The 19,334-nt window shown below is 34.9% G+C and overlaps 2 protein-coding genes and 1 pseudogene across 3 annotated transcripts; all 3 read left to right on the top strand.

Annotated features, from left to right (window-relative positions):
- LOC126732684 (probable disease resistance protein At5g66900) overlaps window positions 1-19,334 on the top strand; it is a 95,483-nt pseudogene that overhangs the window by 9,475 nt on the left and 66,674 nt on the right.
- On the top strand, window positions 787-10,000 carry LOC126732687 (probable disease resistance protein At5g66900). 2 transcript variants are annotated; one of them, XM_050435673.1, is made up of 7 exons: window positions 787-1,891; window positions 5,653-6,056; window positions 6,362-6,723; window positions 7,069-7,280; window positions 8,005-8,926; window positions 9,013-9,343; window positions 9,631-10,000. In XM_050435673.1, the coding sequence occupies exons 1-5, from the start codon at window positions 1,291-1,293 to the stop codon at window positions 8,838-8,840; spliced, it is 2,415 nt and encodes an 804-aa protein (XP_050291630.1). In that variant the 5' UTR covers window positions 787-1,290; the 3' UTR covers window positions 8,841-8,926; window positions 9,013-9,343; window positions 9,631-10,000. The 2 variants fall into 2 exon arrangements, with proteins under 2 accessions (XP_050291630.1, XP_050291629.1); XM_050435672.1 differs by having other exon boundaries at window positions 8,005-9,343.
- LOC126732691 (probable disease resistance protein At5g66900) lies at window positions 11,730-13,666 on the top strand. The gene is made up of 3 exons (XM_050435681.1): window positions 11,730-11,957; window positions 12,737-13,140; window positions 13,310-13,666. Exons 2-3 carry the CDS (start codon window positions 12,994-12,996, stop codon window positions 13,583-13,585), a joined length of 423 nt encoding a protein of 140 aa, XP_050291638.1. The 5' UTR covers window positions 11,730-11,957; window positions 12,737-12,993; the 3' UTR covers window positions 13,586-13,666.

Consider the following 19,334-nt stretch of genomic DNA (forward strand, 5'->3'; position numbering starts at 1 on the left):
GAAAGCTATGATCTGTCCAACTTGTGTATAGGGTTAAAGTTTGAAAACCAAATGTGAAAGCTATGATCTGTCCAACTTGTGTATAGGGCTAAAGTTTGAAAACCAAATGTGAAAGCTATGATCTGTCCAACTTGTGTATAGGGCTAAGGTTTGAAAGCCTGATGCAAAAGCTATGATCTGTCCAACTTGTGTATTGGGCTAAAGTTTGAAAGCCGAATGTGAAAGCTATGATCTGTCCAACTTGTGTATAGGGTTAAAGTTTGAAAGCCTGATGCAAAAGCTATGATCTGTCCAACTTGTGTATTGGGCTAAAGTTTGAAAACCAAATGTGAAAGCTATGATCTGTTTTGAAAGCCTGATGCAAAAGCTATGATCTGTCCAACTTGTGTATTGGGCTAAAGTTTGAAAACCAAATGTGAAAGCTATGATCTGTTTTGAAAGCCTGATGCAAAAGCTATGATCTGTCCAACTTGTGTATTGGGCTAAAGTTTGAAAACTAGATGTGAAAGCTATGATCTGTCCAACTTATGCATAGGGCTAAAGTTTGAAAGCCAGATGCAAAAGCTATATGATCTGTCCAACTTGTCTATTGGGCTAAAGCTTGAAAACCGAATGTGAAAGCTTCTGATCTGTTTATATTCAGGTTCTGAAAGGTCTGGTCTAGTCCATGTTGTGTCTTTTAAAAATAAATAAATAAATGATATAATAAAAGTCTGTGCCGCGTCGCTAGGGTCTATAACTTGGTTGGTTCCTAAAAAAATAAAAAATAAAAAATTATGTAACTTTGTCCTTATCTTGCAGCTCCATGTTCCTGATAAAGATATGCGAAATTGCGCAGAAAAGTCAAAAGCGTGTATTGGTTACTTCATCGTCGTGCTTTACCCGATTCTAAATCTTTCTTTTCCTCGAAAGAATCGTATTTTTTTTTAATGCTCTTCTCTTTTAGTACTCAACTGTCTTATTTAATTTCTTCAGCTCCATTTCCTTTTCTACACAGAGAAACTAAGAAGAAATTGAAGGGTTTGCGTCTTTATAAAGTTCTGTAGCAGTATATAAGGTGATACTTCAGCTTCGTAATTTTAAGATTTCGCAGCTAATTTAAGTTATACTGTGTTGCGGTTTTTTCATTCATTTCAAGGAAAATCTAAAACATCCTTAAACAAAATTTGTTGGGCAGAGGGAAGTCTCTGTCAGTTTGTTTCTAAATTGGGTTTCGAAATACTAGATTGGATTTACAATCTTTTGAATATTTGGGTTTGTTTGTCGATCGAAGCAAAGTTTTTAAGAGTAATGGCAGGAGCAATGAAGATCGTAGTTGAGGAAATATGTGCAGAGGTCATTGCGGCGTTACCTGACACATTTAAGAAAGGGGAAAACAAAGCCCTTCTTAAACGCCTCGGATCCGGACTAAATCGTTTATTGCTTTTGTTCAACGATGATACAAAGCGATTAGATCTCCCAAAAAAGAATACAAAGCGCTCGACAGAAGACGTGAAAAAGGGTGAGAAGCAAGTTCGCAAGCGCTCGAAAAGCCGGTGGTGGAGATTGAGCTGCTGTTTTAGAGTCTGTTGCCCCATCGAACTTTGCGAGTCGGACGAGGACATCGCAAGTTCCTGTGAGGATGATACGGAAGCAAATAGCACAAGGAATCATGGGACCGAGATTTCAGTAAACTTGAATATTAATAATATTCAAGAACAAGAGTATAGACCAAGGGCATTTTGTGCGGTTCGTAGACCCCCGGATTTTACAGTTGGGTTTGATAAGCCGATGATGGAGTTGAAGACACTGCTGTTGAAGGAGGAGGTGCATCAGCTTCTATTGACTGCTCCGCCTGGATGCGGGAAGACCACGTTAGTCCAAATGCTTTGTCAGGATAAACAAATTAAAGGTGCTCCTCTCCTCTCTCTCTCTCTCTAGGTATTAGGGCCCAAAATTTTAAGGGAAATGACTATTAATACACACCTAATCTCACGTAATTGTCTGTAAGTTTGTGTGCGATAAGTAAACACCACGGTCATTTTAATATATAAAATCAATTATAAGTATTTTATTTTAAATTTATTTCTCTTGCATTTTGTTTGTTATGTAGCATTATTAATAGGGTTTTTATATTTAGGTTTTGCTAGTATCTACTTCTCCTCGTTTGATAATATAGCTAATCCAAGATCCTCTTGTAACCTAATCTATTTTAAGTAGGGTTTTATTAATTTGAATTTGAATTTGAACATTTTATTTTTTGTAAAAGTAACTGTAATATGTTTTGTTAGTAAAATTCTATAAGAGATAAACTTATTTAGAAAGAATTTAGCTTTTTATATAATAAAAAATGTTAATAGTACATATCATAACATCCAGGGGTGGAACTATGTTGAAGCTTGTAGGGCCAAACTTCTCAAATATTAGTTTTTTACTCTTACATTTACTTAAACATTTCAAAAAATATATTGTTGACCCCCCAAACTTCATAAATATTAGATTTTTACCCTTAAATTTATTTGAAGTTTTCAAAAGATACGTAGTTAGCCTTCGGAACTCTTCTTATTTCTTGTATATGACACTTCTAAATTGGTTCAATTTACTATTATTTTGGCCCCCAATCTCAAAGTTCTAGTTCCGCCTGTCCATGAGTCAAGTTAATAGTAGTTTGGTCAATGAAGAAACAAGAAGGAAGTCAACTAGTACAAAAAATGCACAAGCTCTTGTTATATAGAACATGGGTTGAAGCAAGAGTAGTGAACATAAGGGTAATGACAAATCCATGGGAAGATCTCAGACTAAAGGGAAATCTGATGAGAAAGGCAAATGATTTCATTGTGGTAATGAATGCCATACAAAATGAACTATTGGTGCATGGAAAAGATAACAAAAGGAGGCAAATAATCAAAAGAAAGATTATGACAAGAATATAATGGCTACTTGCTCAGGTAAACAAGTAGTGGTTCTCTCTTGGGGGAAGGATGAGTGCTTGCATGTTGGGGAGGAAATTGAGTGGGTGGTTCTGCTTCCATCCATTGTACTCCTAACAAGTAGTTCTTTACTTCATACATGGTTGGAGACTTTGGTTTTGTGAAGATGGGCAACAAAAGTTATTCAAAAATTGTGAGAATTGGTGATATTTGCATCTGAAGTAATGTCGGGTGAACAATGACTTTGAAGGTTTTGTGACATGTTCCTGAATTGTGTCTTCATCTTATTTCCATATCCACATTGGATAAGGCTATGACAATTACTTCAGTAATGGAAAATGTAAACTTAACCAGGGGTCATTTATGGTGGCTAAAGGCAAGCTTTGTCACACTTTCTACAAGACACTAGTGAAGGTGTGTAGAGATGTATTATATGTTGTGAAAGATGAATCATCAAACTTGAGGTATAAATGGTTGACTCACATAAGCGATAAAGGGTTTCAAATTTTAGCAAAGAAGTATCTTATTCCTTTTCTAAGGGTAAAACACTAAACCCTTGTAATCTTTGTCTTTTCGGTAAACAACATAAAGTTTCTTTTGCTATATCCTCACAAAAGAAATCTAATCATTTGGAATTAGTCTACTTTGATGTTTGTGGTCCCATTGAGGTGGAGTTTTTGGGTGCCAATAGATATTTTGTCTCATCTACTGATGATGCATCAAGGAAGATGTGGGGAATTTGTTGGAGAGAAAAGACCCAAGTGTTTCAGCCATTTCAACAATTTCAAGCTACGGTTAATTAGAGAGACATAGAAACCATTGAAGTGTCACTGTACTAATAATGAGTGAGAGTACACATCAAAAAGCACTCCAAGGCTGTTGTTTAGGGAATAGTATAAGGCATGCTAAGACAGTTCATGGCATGATTTTCAAACTCAGATCATTCAAAGAATTGGAAAATAGAGAAATTCAAGGTTCTTAAGGTCAATTCAAGATTGAACCGTGATGAAGTCATAATTAATTTTTATATTAAATTTGTAAATATTCCTTCAAGTAGAAATATCTAAAAAAATTGTATAAATTGAAACATACTTTCAAATTTGTAAATTTGTAAAAATATCTAAATTTGTAGAAATATCTAAAACAATTGAAACATACTTTCAAATAAATTTACATGATATTATAAAGTTAATAGAAAATAGTACAACATGAATAAGCATGAAAAAAAAAATGTATAATAATCCTTCAAGTAGAAATAATTTTGATTAAATAAAAAAAATCACTTTTAATTATTGTAGTAATCACAAGTAAATTTAGCAAAGAAAACAAATTTGGTAATATTTAATTAATAGAGATAGAGGTTTTTTTTTTTTTTTTGGAGAAGGAATTGAGATAGAGGTAATATAATAAGTTGAAAAACTATAAATTATGTAAATCTAAAATAAATGTAATGATAGTCTAAATTATGTAAATCTAAGTTTTTCGTTGGTTATATTACCGGCCTTAGTTTTTAAATGGGAGGTGAGATTGGGTGAAGACAATGGCAATGGCGTTGTAATGTTTCCTACGGTTGAACAACCAAGAAACCAAAATCAAGCCCCTCACCAAATCAAACCCCAAAAACTGTATAGTGGATTGTCGGAGCTCAACTGGATGTAGGCTTCATTTAGAACCATGTAAATCTTACGAGCATTGTTTATGCCTTTTATGTGTTTGATAATTTGTCTCTTAGAATCAAATTGCGTATTTTCTAGTTTAGCGTCGGTATCTGCTGTGGCTAACATCTAGTTCCGTTTTGTTGGTAACTACACACCTGGTTGACACTACTGAGGGAGACTTTGGTCCCACTAAGAAGTGGTTAGTTTTCCCAACAAGTTGTGGCCATGGCAAATCATGTTCATTCTTTTATTTTGGCCCTTTCAACACTTGAAGCAATGTTTTTGGCATATTTTATCTTTTGGAATTATTTCCAATGTTTTAAATTCCATTCTATTCCGGCCGAAATATTCCATTTTGGTGTTCCAAACAAATTCCTGTTATTCCGGTCTCTAAATTCTTGCCTATTCTGGGATATTCCGGATTGTGTTAAGATTTTTTTAAACATTGACATCATTTGACTTATTTTATTCCCATATCATATTTTAAAATTTGTTTTGGCCAATTGAATATAATGAAATATAAAGTTATAAATATATAAATTATGTATATATGTGCGTGTATATATCCGGCGCGTAGTCCTGAAACGGCGCACCGAAACACATTGATACCGAAATATTCCGTTCCAATTGTCAATCAGTAATAGTCTTCGGAATGGAATTCAAAACTTTAATTATTTCCTTAGATAAAGAGTAAATGAAAAGAAGTATGACAACAATAACTAAGCCTTATTCCCAAATTTTGGTGGTTGTCTATGAATTGTCAAAAAACTAAGTATGATTGACCACTTGTACTCTTTTCCATCTTTCTATTCTGTCCAACGTCATATTCTCTATCACCTCCTTAATTAACATGTCATTTTAAGAGATGATAAAAAAAAAAAGAAGCAATTCTCATTATCTCATATCTTTATAATTGTGTTGATTCTCACAAAAAATTTTGGGCTCACTTCTCACCCTTTCCCGTGATTGGGATTGGGAATTTTGTTCATGATTTGGTCATTATGTGAGTTTTTTTGTGTAATGTTATGAGACATGAAATGTGCCTCCAAGGCTGTTTTCTAACTACATTGTTTTTGGATATACAGGCATGTTTGCGAACAATATTCTCTTTGTCAATGTTTCTAAAACTCCCAATGTGAAGGTCATTGTACAAAACCTATTTAGTTATAAGGGTTATCAGCCTAAGTATCAAATTCAAAGTGAAGAAGATGCAATCTGCCAGCTACCACAAATGTTGAGTCATATTGGACCTAATCCTATATTGTTGATCCTGGATGATGTCTGGCTTGGATCAGAACTCCTTTTTGAAAAGTTTAAGTTTAATATTCCAAACTACAAGATTTTGGTTACTTCAAGAACTGCATTTCCAAGATTTAAACATACGTATAACTTGAAACAACTAAATGATGTGGATGCAATGACTCTTTTTTGTCACTCAGCATTCCTACAAGATGAGAGCTCTTATATTCCAGAAGAAGATATCAAAAAGGTACTTGGTGAATCTGTGATATATATGTCAGAAGATATACATTTTTTCATGGGACATACATAATACCAAATGTACTTTGCCAAAGTCATTATTCCTACTTATACATACTTTTAAGCTTGCTTGTTTTGTTTCCAATAACCCAACTTTCCAAAATGAGACTACAAAAAAGGGGGAAAATTTTGTCACACACACTGTTTTCATATTTCTTAATAATTAATGTTGTTTAGATAATTTAAATCTTGGAAAAAATTACCCTTGTTGAATTTTGAACAGTAATTGAGTTTATTTTGTTCCTTGCATTGCAGATAGTAAGAGGTTGTGGGGGGTTTCCATTGGTCCTTAAAATGATTGGTGGCTCACTGTGTGGGCAACATGCAGTTGTATGGCACAGTAGACTTTTGAAATGGTCTGATGGTCATTTTTTTTTCAATTCTGATACTGAGTTGCTTCCTCATCTTCAAAAAAGCCTAGAATTTCCAGATGACAAGATCATTCTCAAAGAGTGCTTCATGGACCTTGGTTCATTTTATGCAGAACAAAGGATCTCTGCTGCTATCCTTATTGATATGTGGGCAGAATTATATGAACTAGATGAAGATGGCATCCACGCGATTGCCAATTTGCAAGAACTCACCATTCGAAATCTGGCTAACCTTGAGATGACAAGGTACGCTAGCTATTTATGACCCTTTATGGCTTAATTAACTTTTGATGGCAATTGATAATTTGTTATTATAGTTTATTTGACCTGTCCGTGCTGAATTTGGACTTTTTATTTCATTGATGTGAAATATGATTACAACAAAGAGCTAGAAAGAAAGAAACTTAAACCAAACTAGAAACAAGAAGAGATGTCAATTACTCTGCCCAGGAAAAGAGAGGGATTTTAACTTTTGTTAGTCTATAACTTCCTGTAATTATATTCTTAATTTTGTTGGATATATGTGTGTGTTTGTGAAAAATGAATTTTTTTTAAATATTTTTCTAAGCTTCTAATTTGCCCATTCACCAGGAAAGATGCAAGTGAGGTCAAGAGCTATTACAATGAAGACTTTGTCACACAACATAATATTCTTAGAGAGCTTGCTCTGCATCAAAGTAGCCAGGAGCCTATAGGACAAAGGAAAAGACTAATTATGAACATAAGTGGAACCAATCTACCAAAGTGGTGGATGGAACAGAAGCAACAACCCATCAATGCACGCTTATTATCCATCTCAACTGGTTGGCACATTTTCTCTCTCCCAAATACACACACATACACATTATGTAACCTACATAATATTGAGTGCTGATCACATCATATTCAATCAGGGGCAGAGAGAGGGGGGGTTAGGGGGCATAAGCCCCTTGACTTTTGAAAAATCCATCCTCCCTCTTATACGTTTGGTAAAAAAATCCATCTTTAGATATAAATTAAATAAATCCTCCCCCCCCCCCCCACCACCCCCCCCGGCGCGCGCGCTGTGCACGCAGGGATTTTTACTAAAGACATGTAACACATTTATTTAGATGACAAAAACATCATTTTTGTTTCCTCTAATTACTCTTATACCATGAATAACTCATTAATTTAAAGTGTATTTCATAAAAATAGAAGAAGTTTTATATATTATTAATGCTCTATACTCTTATACCATAATAGTATATCCTAGAAATATATAAGTAAATCTTTTTAATAAAAACATTCTTTATTTTTATTATTTTTCATTTAGAAAATTAGAGTTATGATTTTTTTTTTTTTTTTTCCTTTAGAAGCAACAATAGTATTAAAAATCTTTTAGTTTTTATTAATGTTAGATATACTTTGTTATATGTAAGAAAATAGCATTTGTTAAATAATATTAAAAACATATTTTGTGTGTGTAGGTTTTTCTTTGGGTTTATTTTATATTTAGCTTGGCCTCCTTGAAGAATTTTTTTGATGTATACAATGTATTTTTTGCAGATGAATCATTCTTGGGGAGCTGGTGCAACATTCAAGCACCTAAAGTTGAGGTTTTAGTTCTAAATTTTCAAACAAAGAATTACACCTTACCTGAATTTGTGGAGAAAGCAAATGAACTCAAGGTTTTGATAGTCAGTAATCATGGTTTCTTTCATGCTGACATAAAAAATTTTCAACTGCTCTGGTCTCTACCCAATTTAAAGAGAATTAGGCTGGAGAAGATTTCAATTTCTTCCCTTTGCAAGACCCTTGTTCCATTGAAGAGATTAAGAAAAATATCATTATTTATGTGCAATATTGGTACCGCTTTTGAGAATTGTACTATCCAGGGTTCATATGCATTGCCAAATCTAAAAGAGATAAACATTGACTATTGCAATGATCTAGTAGAACTACCTGTTGGGTTGTGTGACATTGTCCACCTAAAAAAACTCTGCATCACCAACTGTCATAAGTTGTCTATACTACCTAAAGGTATTGGAAAGCTGGTGAATTTAGAAGTGCTAAGGATTAGGTCTTGTACTGATTTGTTAGAGTTGCCAGAGTCAATTAGAAGCCTCCATAAGTTAAGTGTTCTTGACATATCTGATTGCCTAAGCATTAGCAAGTTGCCAAAATACATTGGTGAGTTGTGTAATTTAAAAGTGCTTAACATGAAAGGGTGCTTGAGATTATGTAATCCATTACCGGAATCAACAATAGATCTTAAGAAATTAATGATTGTGGTATGTGACGAAGAGAGGGCCAAGTTATGGGAGCCTATCAAGGACATCCTCACCAAGCTTAACATTGAGGTGGCTAAGAAAGATATCAACTTGAATTGGCTTCTCAAGTAGCACTTTGAGAACCTTCTATCGTGTAGCAGCAAGAAGAGCAGTGCAGTTTACCATTGAAACGAGCTTTCACCTATCCTCTTTCAAAGGTAATTCAGAGATTGTTATAAGGACATTAAGGATACGAAACAAAAATTTTTGGTGAGGGATCAACATAACGTGGACTCAATGGCAGGTGTGAATGCTTATCATTTTGATCAAGATGAATCAAGAAAAAAACTCGCACGTATGATCATCTTGCATGAGTATCCCCTTTCTATAGTTGATCACATTGGCTTTAGAAGATATTCAACTTCTCTTCAACCATTTTTCAAGGGAACACAATCAAGAAGGACATTATGAGCATCTATGATCATGAAAGGGAAAAACCAATGCATGAAATAGAAAAGAATTAAGAGTAGAATTGCTATTACCATTGATATGTGGACTTCACAAAACCAAGGGTTTATGGTTGTAACGGCACACTTCATTGATGATTTCTGGAGATTACAAAGCCGAGTTATGAGGTACATTTTTTTAAAGTATATATTCATTTTTTTTATTTAAATTTTTTTCAAATATTGTATGAACTTATTTCACTGTTAGTTATAATAATTTAAATTTCTTATTTTAGGTTTATTTGTAAACAAACACCTTTTAAATTAATGAAGCAACATTCTGAAAGCTTCATCATAATTCATGAGGCGTTCATCTTCATAATATTACAGTTTCTTACCAACAAGCCTAGCAAATAGACACAAAATAGAAAGCTAAATCAATCTGGAATTCTGATAGAGTCACTTCTGATTGCCAGGTGCTTCTATTTTCCTCTACATTTTAAGGAGAAAGTCAAAAAATTTCGCATCCAAGAGATAAATCAAGATTACAGCAAGCTTCTTGTAAAGACAGGAGAACTATCTTTTAGAGGCTATAGAGCAGTTCAATGTGAACTAGCTAAAATTCAAGCGATTTGTTACAGACCTGTTAAATTATGATAGAACTTGGGGCAGAACATTATATTTGTACAAATGAGAAATCATGTTAGCAAGTTGCATAATGCAGTCCATTCTGGGGCTCAAAAGCCAGAATACAGAGAAGAGATAATAATCAAAGAGTTTAAAGATGGTTCTATCAACTGGCCTCACCCAAGGCCTTGATGAATAAAAGATTAATTTCGTTATCAATTATTATCTCCTTGCGGAAACTGGAAAATGGAAGTCCATCAAAGCCGGATTATAGGGTGTACTTGCATACGATGGTGTGGCAGTGCGTTTTAGCCATAAAGGAGCTGTGTTATATTTGCAGTGCAGTCATAGAGATGAATGTTCATGGAAAAATTAATAAGCATTTTGACACCCAAGTTCTCGAAGTGGAAATCTTGGGATAACAACCAAGATTTTGAAGGCACCCTTAAAGTCTAGTGTAAAATCCCAGGTGGAATACATGCCAAGCTTCCATGGCTAAAAAGTATTCAATAGAAGCAAGACACAACAGTTTTAACAAAAACTGTAATAATACTAAATAAAGTGAAAACAGAAGCTACTTAATGCAAGCAAGGACAATTGTCAAGAAAGAATGCTGATGCTTGCTTGAGTTCTTCAAGCACACCTCTAGTAATTTGTGCAACCAATCAATTATCAACAGGAACACAAGAAAAGGTAGCAGCACCAAGTCTTATAAGGGAAAAAAGGAATAGTCATATATCACAAACAACCCAAGAAATTAATCCAGAAAGATTTGGAGAAACTGCACATATCATATGAACATTATTCCACTTATGTTTGAACTGGGACGCTTTGGGCGTGAGCATGAACTTTCTTACCCTCTAAAAGTGCTGCTTGCCGGGGACGTGAAGCAGTATTGAAGCAGAGAGAGGATCGGTGAATTTGGCTAAGCGAGCAAATTGGCGGTCGAAAATTGAAACTGGATTTTGAGAAAAGAGTGGCCCAACCAAACACTTAACCCACTTTCTCGTCCACGGCCTTTATTTGGGCCTAGCCCATTTTTGTCAACTCGCTAATCCTATTCCATGACAAAGAAAAAAATGAACATACTGTGTAATGCAAAGGAGTTTCCACAGTCAACGGTGTCAGTCAATGCGCTGAGACTCGGAAACTTCCAACCTGGTTCGCGGGAGATATTGGTAGCTTTATTTTTATTTTTGTCTTTTAAATTTTAATGCTTTTTAATTCTCTTTCTTTTCCGCGAAAGAAGCATAAAGAAAATGTGAGAAGAAATTGAGGGGTTAATTTTTTTTATTTCCGGTTCCGTTTCCTTATGAGCACAAAGAAACTGAGAAGAAATTGAAGGGCTTACTTATATACGTACTTTGTATTTTCTGTTTCGCTTCCTCATCAGAGTTACAATGTTTTATAGTTTTTTGTAGTATATTATTGTTTATTTTGGCTTTGTAATTTTCAGGCTGCACTGCAAGTTTAGTTTGCTTGTGCCGTGTTGCGCTCTTTCATTTGTTTGGAAAAAAAAAATAAACAAAAAAAGAAAGCGAAGTTATGCCTTTGGACGTTGCAGGGGCTGCTCTTGGGGCAGCATTTGGAGAGGGCTTTACAGTGTTACATAACACAGTTACGGATGTGGTAAGCAAAGGCCGTATGTTCAAACCCATTCTTGAACGCCTCGCATCCACGTTAGATCGTTTGGTGCCTACGGTCGATGAAATAAAAGGATTAAGCGAACAACTTGAACTCCCAGAAAGGGAAACAAAGAGATTGATGGAACAAATGGAAGAGGGAGCGAAGCTGGTTAGCAAGTGCTTGAAAATCCGGTGGTGGAACTACGTTTTCAAAGTCCAATACTCTTCCAAACTTGAAGAGTTAGACAAAGAAATCCTCAGGTTCTGTCAGGTTGATTTGAATGCACTGTGCACAAGGAATGGGTTGAGGACTTTAGAAACGGTGAACAGTATAAACAAGAAAATGGATTCGTTCAGGGGCGTGGAGACACCAAGGGGGTTGGGCGGGGTTTCTGGACCCCAAGATTTAACAGTTGGGTTGGATATGCCAATAAAGGAGTTGAAGGCGCTGCTGTTGAAGGAGGAGGTGAAGCTGCTTCTATTGACAGCTCCAGGAGGATGTGGGAAAACAACATTGGTGAAAATGCTCTGTCAGGATAAAGAAATTAAGGGTATTCCCATCTCTCTGACTCCCACTCTATTTTTGTGTTTGTGTAATTTTACTTTATAATTGTCAGTGTTTAAGGGAGAAGTATGTTTCACTTTTTGTTGAAGTTATTATGGTGCAAGTCCTTTTCATGGTAAACCGCTAGGGAGTACCAACAACAAAATACATATAGAATTTCATTTTTGAATTCTGATATGAATCTACTATATGTTTGGCTATAATTGGAATTGGAGTAATGGGCAACTGAACTTCTGTTTGATAAAAAAACAAAAAAAAAAAAAATGTCTCATTAGGTAAGATGTGGTACGCCGTGGCTAATTTTGTTCATTCTTTTGTTTTGACCCTTTCAATTGCCGTAGCAGTATTTTTGGCATATTTCATACTTCGGAGAAAAATAGTATAAGAAAAGAAATTTTACAAAAACAACCAAGCCTTAATCTCAAAATCTTAGAGTTGGCAATGGATGACAATAAAGTAACTGGGGTCAAGTCCGTGTATTCTTTTCCACTATTCTAATATATATGAAGTAATTGACATGTCATGTTAGAAGATGTTTAAAATACCAAAAAAAATAAAATAAATAATTCTCATATCTTCATAATTGGTGGCTTTTCTCACAAATTGCTTTTGTCCACTTCTTACCCTTTGCTGGGATTGGGATTGGGATTGGAATTGGAAATTCTGTTCATATGACTTGACCATTATCTGTGTTTCTGTGTGTAATGTTATGAGATATGGAATGTGTCTCCATAGCAGTTTTCTAACTTCATTGTGTTTTTATAGGCACATTTAAGGATAATATTCTCTTTGTCAACGTTTCAAAAACTCCCAACGTGAAGGTCATTGTACAAATCCTACTTAGTCATAAGGGTTTGTAGCCAAAGTTTGAAATTCAAAGTGATGAAGATGCAATCGAACAACTGCAACAACTGCGGGAACATATTGGATCTGATCCTATGTTGTTAATCCTGGATGATGTCTAGCTTGGATCAGAATCCCTTCCTGAAAAGTTTGGGTTTAAGATTCCAAATTACAAGATTATGGTTACTTCAAGAACTGCATTTCCAAGATTTAAATTTAGATACAACTTAAACCCACTAAATGACAAAGATGCAATGACTCTTTTTCCTCCCTCAGCATCCCTGCAAGATGGGTGCTCTAAAATTCCTGAAGAAGATATCAAAAAGGTACATCGTCAATATATATATATATATGAAAGGGGAAAAATTTTCTCACACAAAACATGCTTTCAAATTTCTAGATAATTAGTGCGGTTTAGATAATTAAAACCTTGGCCAATATTACCCCTATAACCTCCAAATAATAACTGAGTTTATTTGGTTCCTTGAATTGCAGATAGTAAAAGGCTGTGGGGGGCTCCCACTGGCTCTTAAAGTGATTGGAAGCTCACTGTGTGGGCGGTCTGAAGAGGAATGGCACTGTAGACTAACGAAATGGTCTGGTGGTCAATTTTTTTGCAGTTCTGATACTGAGCTGCTTGGTCAACTTCAAAAAAGCCTAGAATTTCAAGATGACAAGGTCATCAAAGACTGTTTCATGGACCTAGGTTCATTTCCTGAAGACCAAAGGATCCATGCTGCTGCCCTCATAGACGTGGGCAGAATTATATGAATTAGACGAAGATGGCATCCTTGCCATTGCCAATTTGCAAGAACTCACTACTCGGAATTTGGCTAATCTTGTCATGGCAAGGTATGCTGGCTTTTTATTTCAATAATATGATTTACTTATTGTGTGATTACTTCAGATAATTACTGCTAGTTGCTGGTTGTATTATGCCACAACTCTATACCTGGCCTAAGGCACAAAATATTTTATCATGTTTTATGACTTAATTAACTTTTGATGGCAATTGATAATATGTTATTATAGGTTCTTTGACATGTCGATGGCATATTTATGATTTTTCATACCATAGATATGACAGGTGATTACTAAAGAAGCTATAAAGAAGGAAACTTATACCAATCTAGAAACAATCAGGTGTTCCAACTACTTTACCTCAGACAAGAGGGGAATTTCAACTTTTAAAAGTCTATACCTTTTTGTTGCTTGGCTAGCAAACATTTGAATTCAATTATGGTAGATAAAAACTAATGGTGTTGTTTCCCTTGGTTGTGTCATTATATTCTTAATTTTGTTGGAAAATAATGGAAAATATATTTTTCATATGTGAAGACTGAAAAACTTGACTATATTCTAAACTTTAAATTTTGCCCATTCACCAGAAAAGATGCAAGTGAGGTCAAAAGCTATTACAATGAAGACTTCGTCACACAGCATGATATTCTTAGAGAGCTTGCTATGCATGAGAGCAGTCAGGAACCTATAGAACAAAGGGCAAGGCTGATTATGAACATAAGTGAAAACAAACTACCAAAGTGGTGGAAGGAACAGAAACAACAACTCATTAATGCTCGCTTATTATCTATATCAACTGGTTGGCACATTTTCTCTCTATCAAAGATACAAACATATAAAATATGTAACCTACATAATATTGATGGTCTGTCACACCGTATACCATTCTTTTTGCAGATGAATTGTTCTCGTCGAGTTGGTGCAACATTCAAGCATCCAAAGTCGAGGTTTTAGTTTTGAATTTTCAAACAAAGAATTACACCTTACCTAAATTTGTGGAGAAAATGGATGAACTCAAGGTTTTGATAGTTGCTAATTATGGTTTCTTTCATGCTGAAATAAGCAATTTTCAACTGCTCGGGTCTCTTCTCAATTTAAAGAGATTAAGATTAGAGAAGGTTTCAATTTCTTCCCTTTGCAAGACCCATGTACCATTGAAAAGTTTGAAGAAAATATCCTTGTTTATGTGTAATATTGGTAAGGCTTTTGAGAACTGTACTATCCAGGTTTCAAATGCATTACCAAATCTAATAGAGATTAGCATTGACTATTGCATTGATTTGGTGGAATTGCCTATTGGGCTGTGTGATATTTTCCACCTAAGAAAACTCAGCATCACTAATTGTCATAAGTTGGCAGCACTACCTAAAGGAATTGGAAAGCTAGTGAATTTAGAAGTGCTAAGGTTTAGGTCTTGTACTGATTCGTTAGAGTTGCCAGAGTCGATCAAAGGCCTCGATAAATTACGCATTCTTGACATATCTGACTGCCTAAGCATTAGCAAGTTGGCAAAACACATTGGTGAGTTGTGTAATTTAAAAGTTCTCAATATGAAAGGTTGCTTGAGTTTGCGTAATCCATTGCCAGAATCAACAATAGATCTTGAGTAGTTAATGCTTGTGGTATGTGACAAAGAGAGGGCCAAGTTATGGGAGCCGATCAAGGAATTCCTCACCGAGCTTAAAGTGGAGGTGACTGAAATAGATATAAACTTGAATTGGCTTCCCATATAGTGGTTTCTAAGAATTGTTAAAAACAGTAGCTGCTAGTCAAGATAGTCTCAACAGAAGCAATGATTGTTCCTCATGGAGAAAATATCACTTAGAACAGTAGGAGAATGTGGCCGGTTGTTGCCAGGGTGTTAATAATGAGTTTTTTGTTGCAGATGGATCAAAACAGAGTAAGAAAGAAACCATAGCACATGAAAAGAAAGGGCTGGACAAACTTTCAAGCTGGATAGGATGATGGGAATTTCTCACAACTGTTGTTGTGGTTGGAGCAATGGCAAACAGTTGCTATGACCTATAGTTTTTTATAGGACTAGGCTAAAATATGCTCTGTATACCCTCGTCTTTTTGTATAAATATTGTAGTAGTGACAATAGCTGTCCATGTTTATTAGTGGGTCTATATAACCTGGTTTATAGAAGGATGTTTCTATACGCTTGTGATTGGTTATCTTAATTTGTTTAGTTGCTTGCTTAATGTAGCAATGGAATTTCGAAGTAGGTGCTTGTTAGAACTTAGATGTATCTACCATAAACTTGTGTTGAATCTTTAATTTGATTGGGTGTAAGTGGAGTACAAATGTTCAGATGCAGCATCTTTAATTTGATTGGGTGTAAGTGGAGTACAAATGTTCAGATGCAGCAGGTAAGAATACTCTGTTCAATCACAGTTTTAGTGGGAGTTGATTGGCAACTTTGTCTTTAATAGTGTACACACTTTTCCATGGAAAAAGTTTAAAGTACCAAGTCCTCCTAACTACTAGGTGGCAACATTATAAATTGACACAACCTACTAGTCATTTGAGATGACTCAAAACTGAAATTGAGTATAACACCACCATTTACGTTATCTCTATAGTCCATACTTTTCCTCTCTCTTCAAAATATATTCTCTCAAATGGAAGGGTAGAGTAATCAACAAAAAGAAAGTTTCATCAGTTTTTTAATATTATTTACTTTTTTATAAAAGTTTTTTTTTTCAATTTTTTTCTTTTGGCTTATTTGAAAGATTGAAAGAATAAATAAAGAAAGATCAAATTAGAATAAAAAAACCTCTATCTCTCTGTAATATTTTATTTTATGTTTCACCAATAACAACATTTTATATTTTTTTTTTTCAAGTAACCAAAATTTAAAATAAAAAAATAAGACATAAAATACAGTAATTGATGAGTATAATAAAGTGTAATGATTTTTATTATCATTTTTTTTTTATACAAGATAGAAATTCTATTCTAACTTTATCGAAGTGTACATATGTGTGAAGCTTCGTTTTGGAGACTTGAACCCTGGTCTTTTCCCTTATACCCTGCAAACATTCATACTTATGGAGTAACCATCACACCAAAGGTGTGCGGTGGATTTTTATTTGTAAATTGGCTAATGTATGTAAAATTTTTTTTTTTTTTAATCCAACCTGTGTATTTGGCTTATAGTTTGACAATCGGAAGTGAAAACCACAAAAATGATAGGATCACAAATAAAGCTACAACTTGATGGTTGCTTTTATCTAAATAGAAAGTGAACTAATAATAAGAAATGATGAATGAAAATCCATGTAGAGAAGGTTTATATATCATGGTAACAGTAACTAGGTGGATCAAATAGGACTGAATGGACAGAATAGGACCGATATAGATTGAATAGGACCGAAGTGGACATACTGGACCGAAGTAGACCAAATAAGACTGAAGTGGACAGGTTGGACCAATTAGGAGCAATATGAACTGAATAGAACCGAAGTAGACAGAATGGACCGAATAGATCCAAAGTAAACAAAATGGACCGAATAGGACCAATGTGGACCAAATGGGTCAAATAGAACTAAAGTACATCAAAGTGGATAGAATGCACCGAATAGGTCCAATGCAAACTGAATAAGACTGAGTGGACTGAATTGGACCGAATAAAACTTTGGTGGACCGAATGGACTAAATAGGACTGAATAGGACCAAATTAGACTGAAGAGACAAATGGACCAAATAGAACCAATCTGGACTGAATAATACTTTTGAATATTTACCATTTTTATTGCATTTTTAGGGCTCATATTTCTAATTTTTAATGTCTATTTCAGTATTTTCTTTGCATTTTTTAACTCAAAACTAAATATTTTAGCCCAAATATAATAAAATTTCATATTTGTGGATCCAACATTGGACAACTCCCAACAGTCTCAAGGAAGCAGCACCAAGTCTTAATGTAGCACAATATTTTGTAGTTTGAGGACACAAAAATAGCATTATAGCGATATGCCTCCACCAATAACGATGCTTTTAATTATAAGGGAAAAAAGGAATAGACATATAAACAACTCCCTTTCTATTATTTTTCTTTGAACAGTGAATGAAATAAATTTAAAGTCACTGTGACAATCTACACAATTTCTTAAATTGTTAAAAGCTTGATTATTGTTTCTGGTGGAGTTGAAATGATTCCAAATGCAACTGCAAGCTTCTCACTGTGGTAGCCTAGGAGAGAGAAGCCTGCACATACGAGCATTAGCATAATTTTCAACCACAGGTCACCTCTCTCTAAATCTCAATCCAACTTAAACCTGGTTTCTTTACCATCCCTATGTCATCAATAGCCTTTCTAACCTTTGCCACCTGACCCCACATACAAGCAGTAGCCAAGGCATATAAGAAGCTGCATTTTCAGGTTCTATCTCAAATAATGCTTCTGCCGCATGCTTTACCAATTCAAAGCTTTCAAGAAGTCTACAACCACCAAGTAGAAGCCCATAAGATCTTATCAGGTTTCATGGGCATTTGGTTAATAATATTCTCAGTAGTACAAGCATAACGATCTGTTATATGTTTTAATCCACCCTTTTCCTTTATTAAGTGGAAATCTTCAATTACTTTATCAAACTAATCAAGCATGGATAAAAGCAGAAAAAACCTCAACAAAAGTAATGTGGTCGTGCTGGGAACCTGATTTGAGAGGTAACTCAAAGAAATTAAGAGCCTCATTCGGTTGACCATTTTGAGCATTTCCAACAATCAGGGAAGTCCATGAAACTATATCCAGTCAAGGCATCCCTTTAAATACCCTTTTTGCATTCTGAATAGTCGCACAATTTGAACACATATGAACAAGATCACTTGCTACAAATGAAAGGGGATCAAACCCTATCCGTGTCATGTAGCCATGAACTTGCGTGCCCCAGGTCCTCTGCAACATGATCAGCAAGCATTTAAAAACCCAGAAAACCAGAAATCATTAGGCCTAATCATTGATCTCATCAACATCGAGAACAAAGAAAATCCCTCTTACATAGTCCCATCCTCTTCCATAGTCCCATCCTCCAAGTATCTATCACTGCTATCCAAGATACATCATCCCTATCCACCATCTTGTCAAAATTTTGCCTAGTCTCCTCTACACTCCCCGCAATTCCCATACATGGCTGATAAACACTCCAAAACTGCCACATCTAAATCCAATCCATTCCACATTATATATCCACGAATCTGAAGCAGGACTCAATTTTGAATTTCAATGTCTTAATCTCATTCTATAAAATTCCGAAGCCTCTATAGGCCAAGAACGCACCATGATATCATTTCCTTCCACGAAAATAAAAATTATCTCTTTGCAGCATTTCATCAACCAACTTTCTAGCCTCTTTAAGCTTTCCCACATGCATAGCCAAATATCATTGTGTTCCAAGAACAAATCCTGGTTCAGGTTCAACCATTTTATCAAATATGTTCTAGGCATCCGCAATACCTGTTGATCCTAAGAACAATAATTGATAAATATTGAATTTCATTACATTTAACATATCATATAAATGATTAAAATTCACATAAATTCGATTTACCATAAAATTAGAGAATAGTAGAGAGATGCTACCTTGATGATACTTTAAAATAATCTCATAACAAGAAGCAATTTACCGTCAATTCATATATGTTTTCAGATGGCGGGATTGAGACGTGGACCATGTCATTGTTCTAAGACGATACACTCATCTATAGGGTTTCC

Source organism: Quercus robur, chromosome 6 (assembly GCF_932294415.1).
Source record: "Quercus robur chromosome 6, dhQueRobu3.1, whole genome shotgun sequence".
Lineage (NCBI taxonomy): Eukaryota > Viridiplantae > Streptophyta > Magnoliopsida > Fagales > Fagaceae > Quercus > Quercus robur.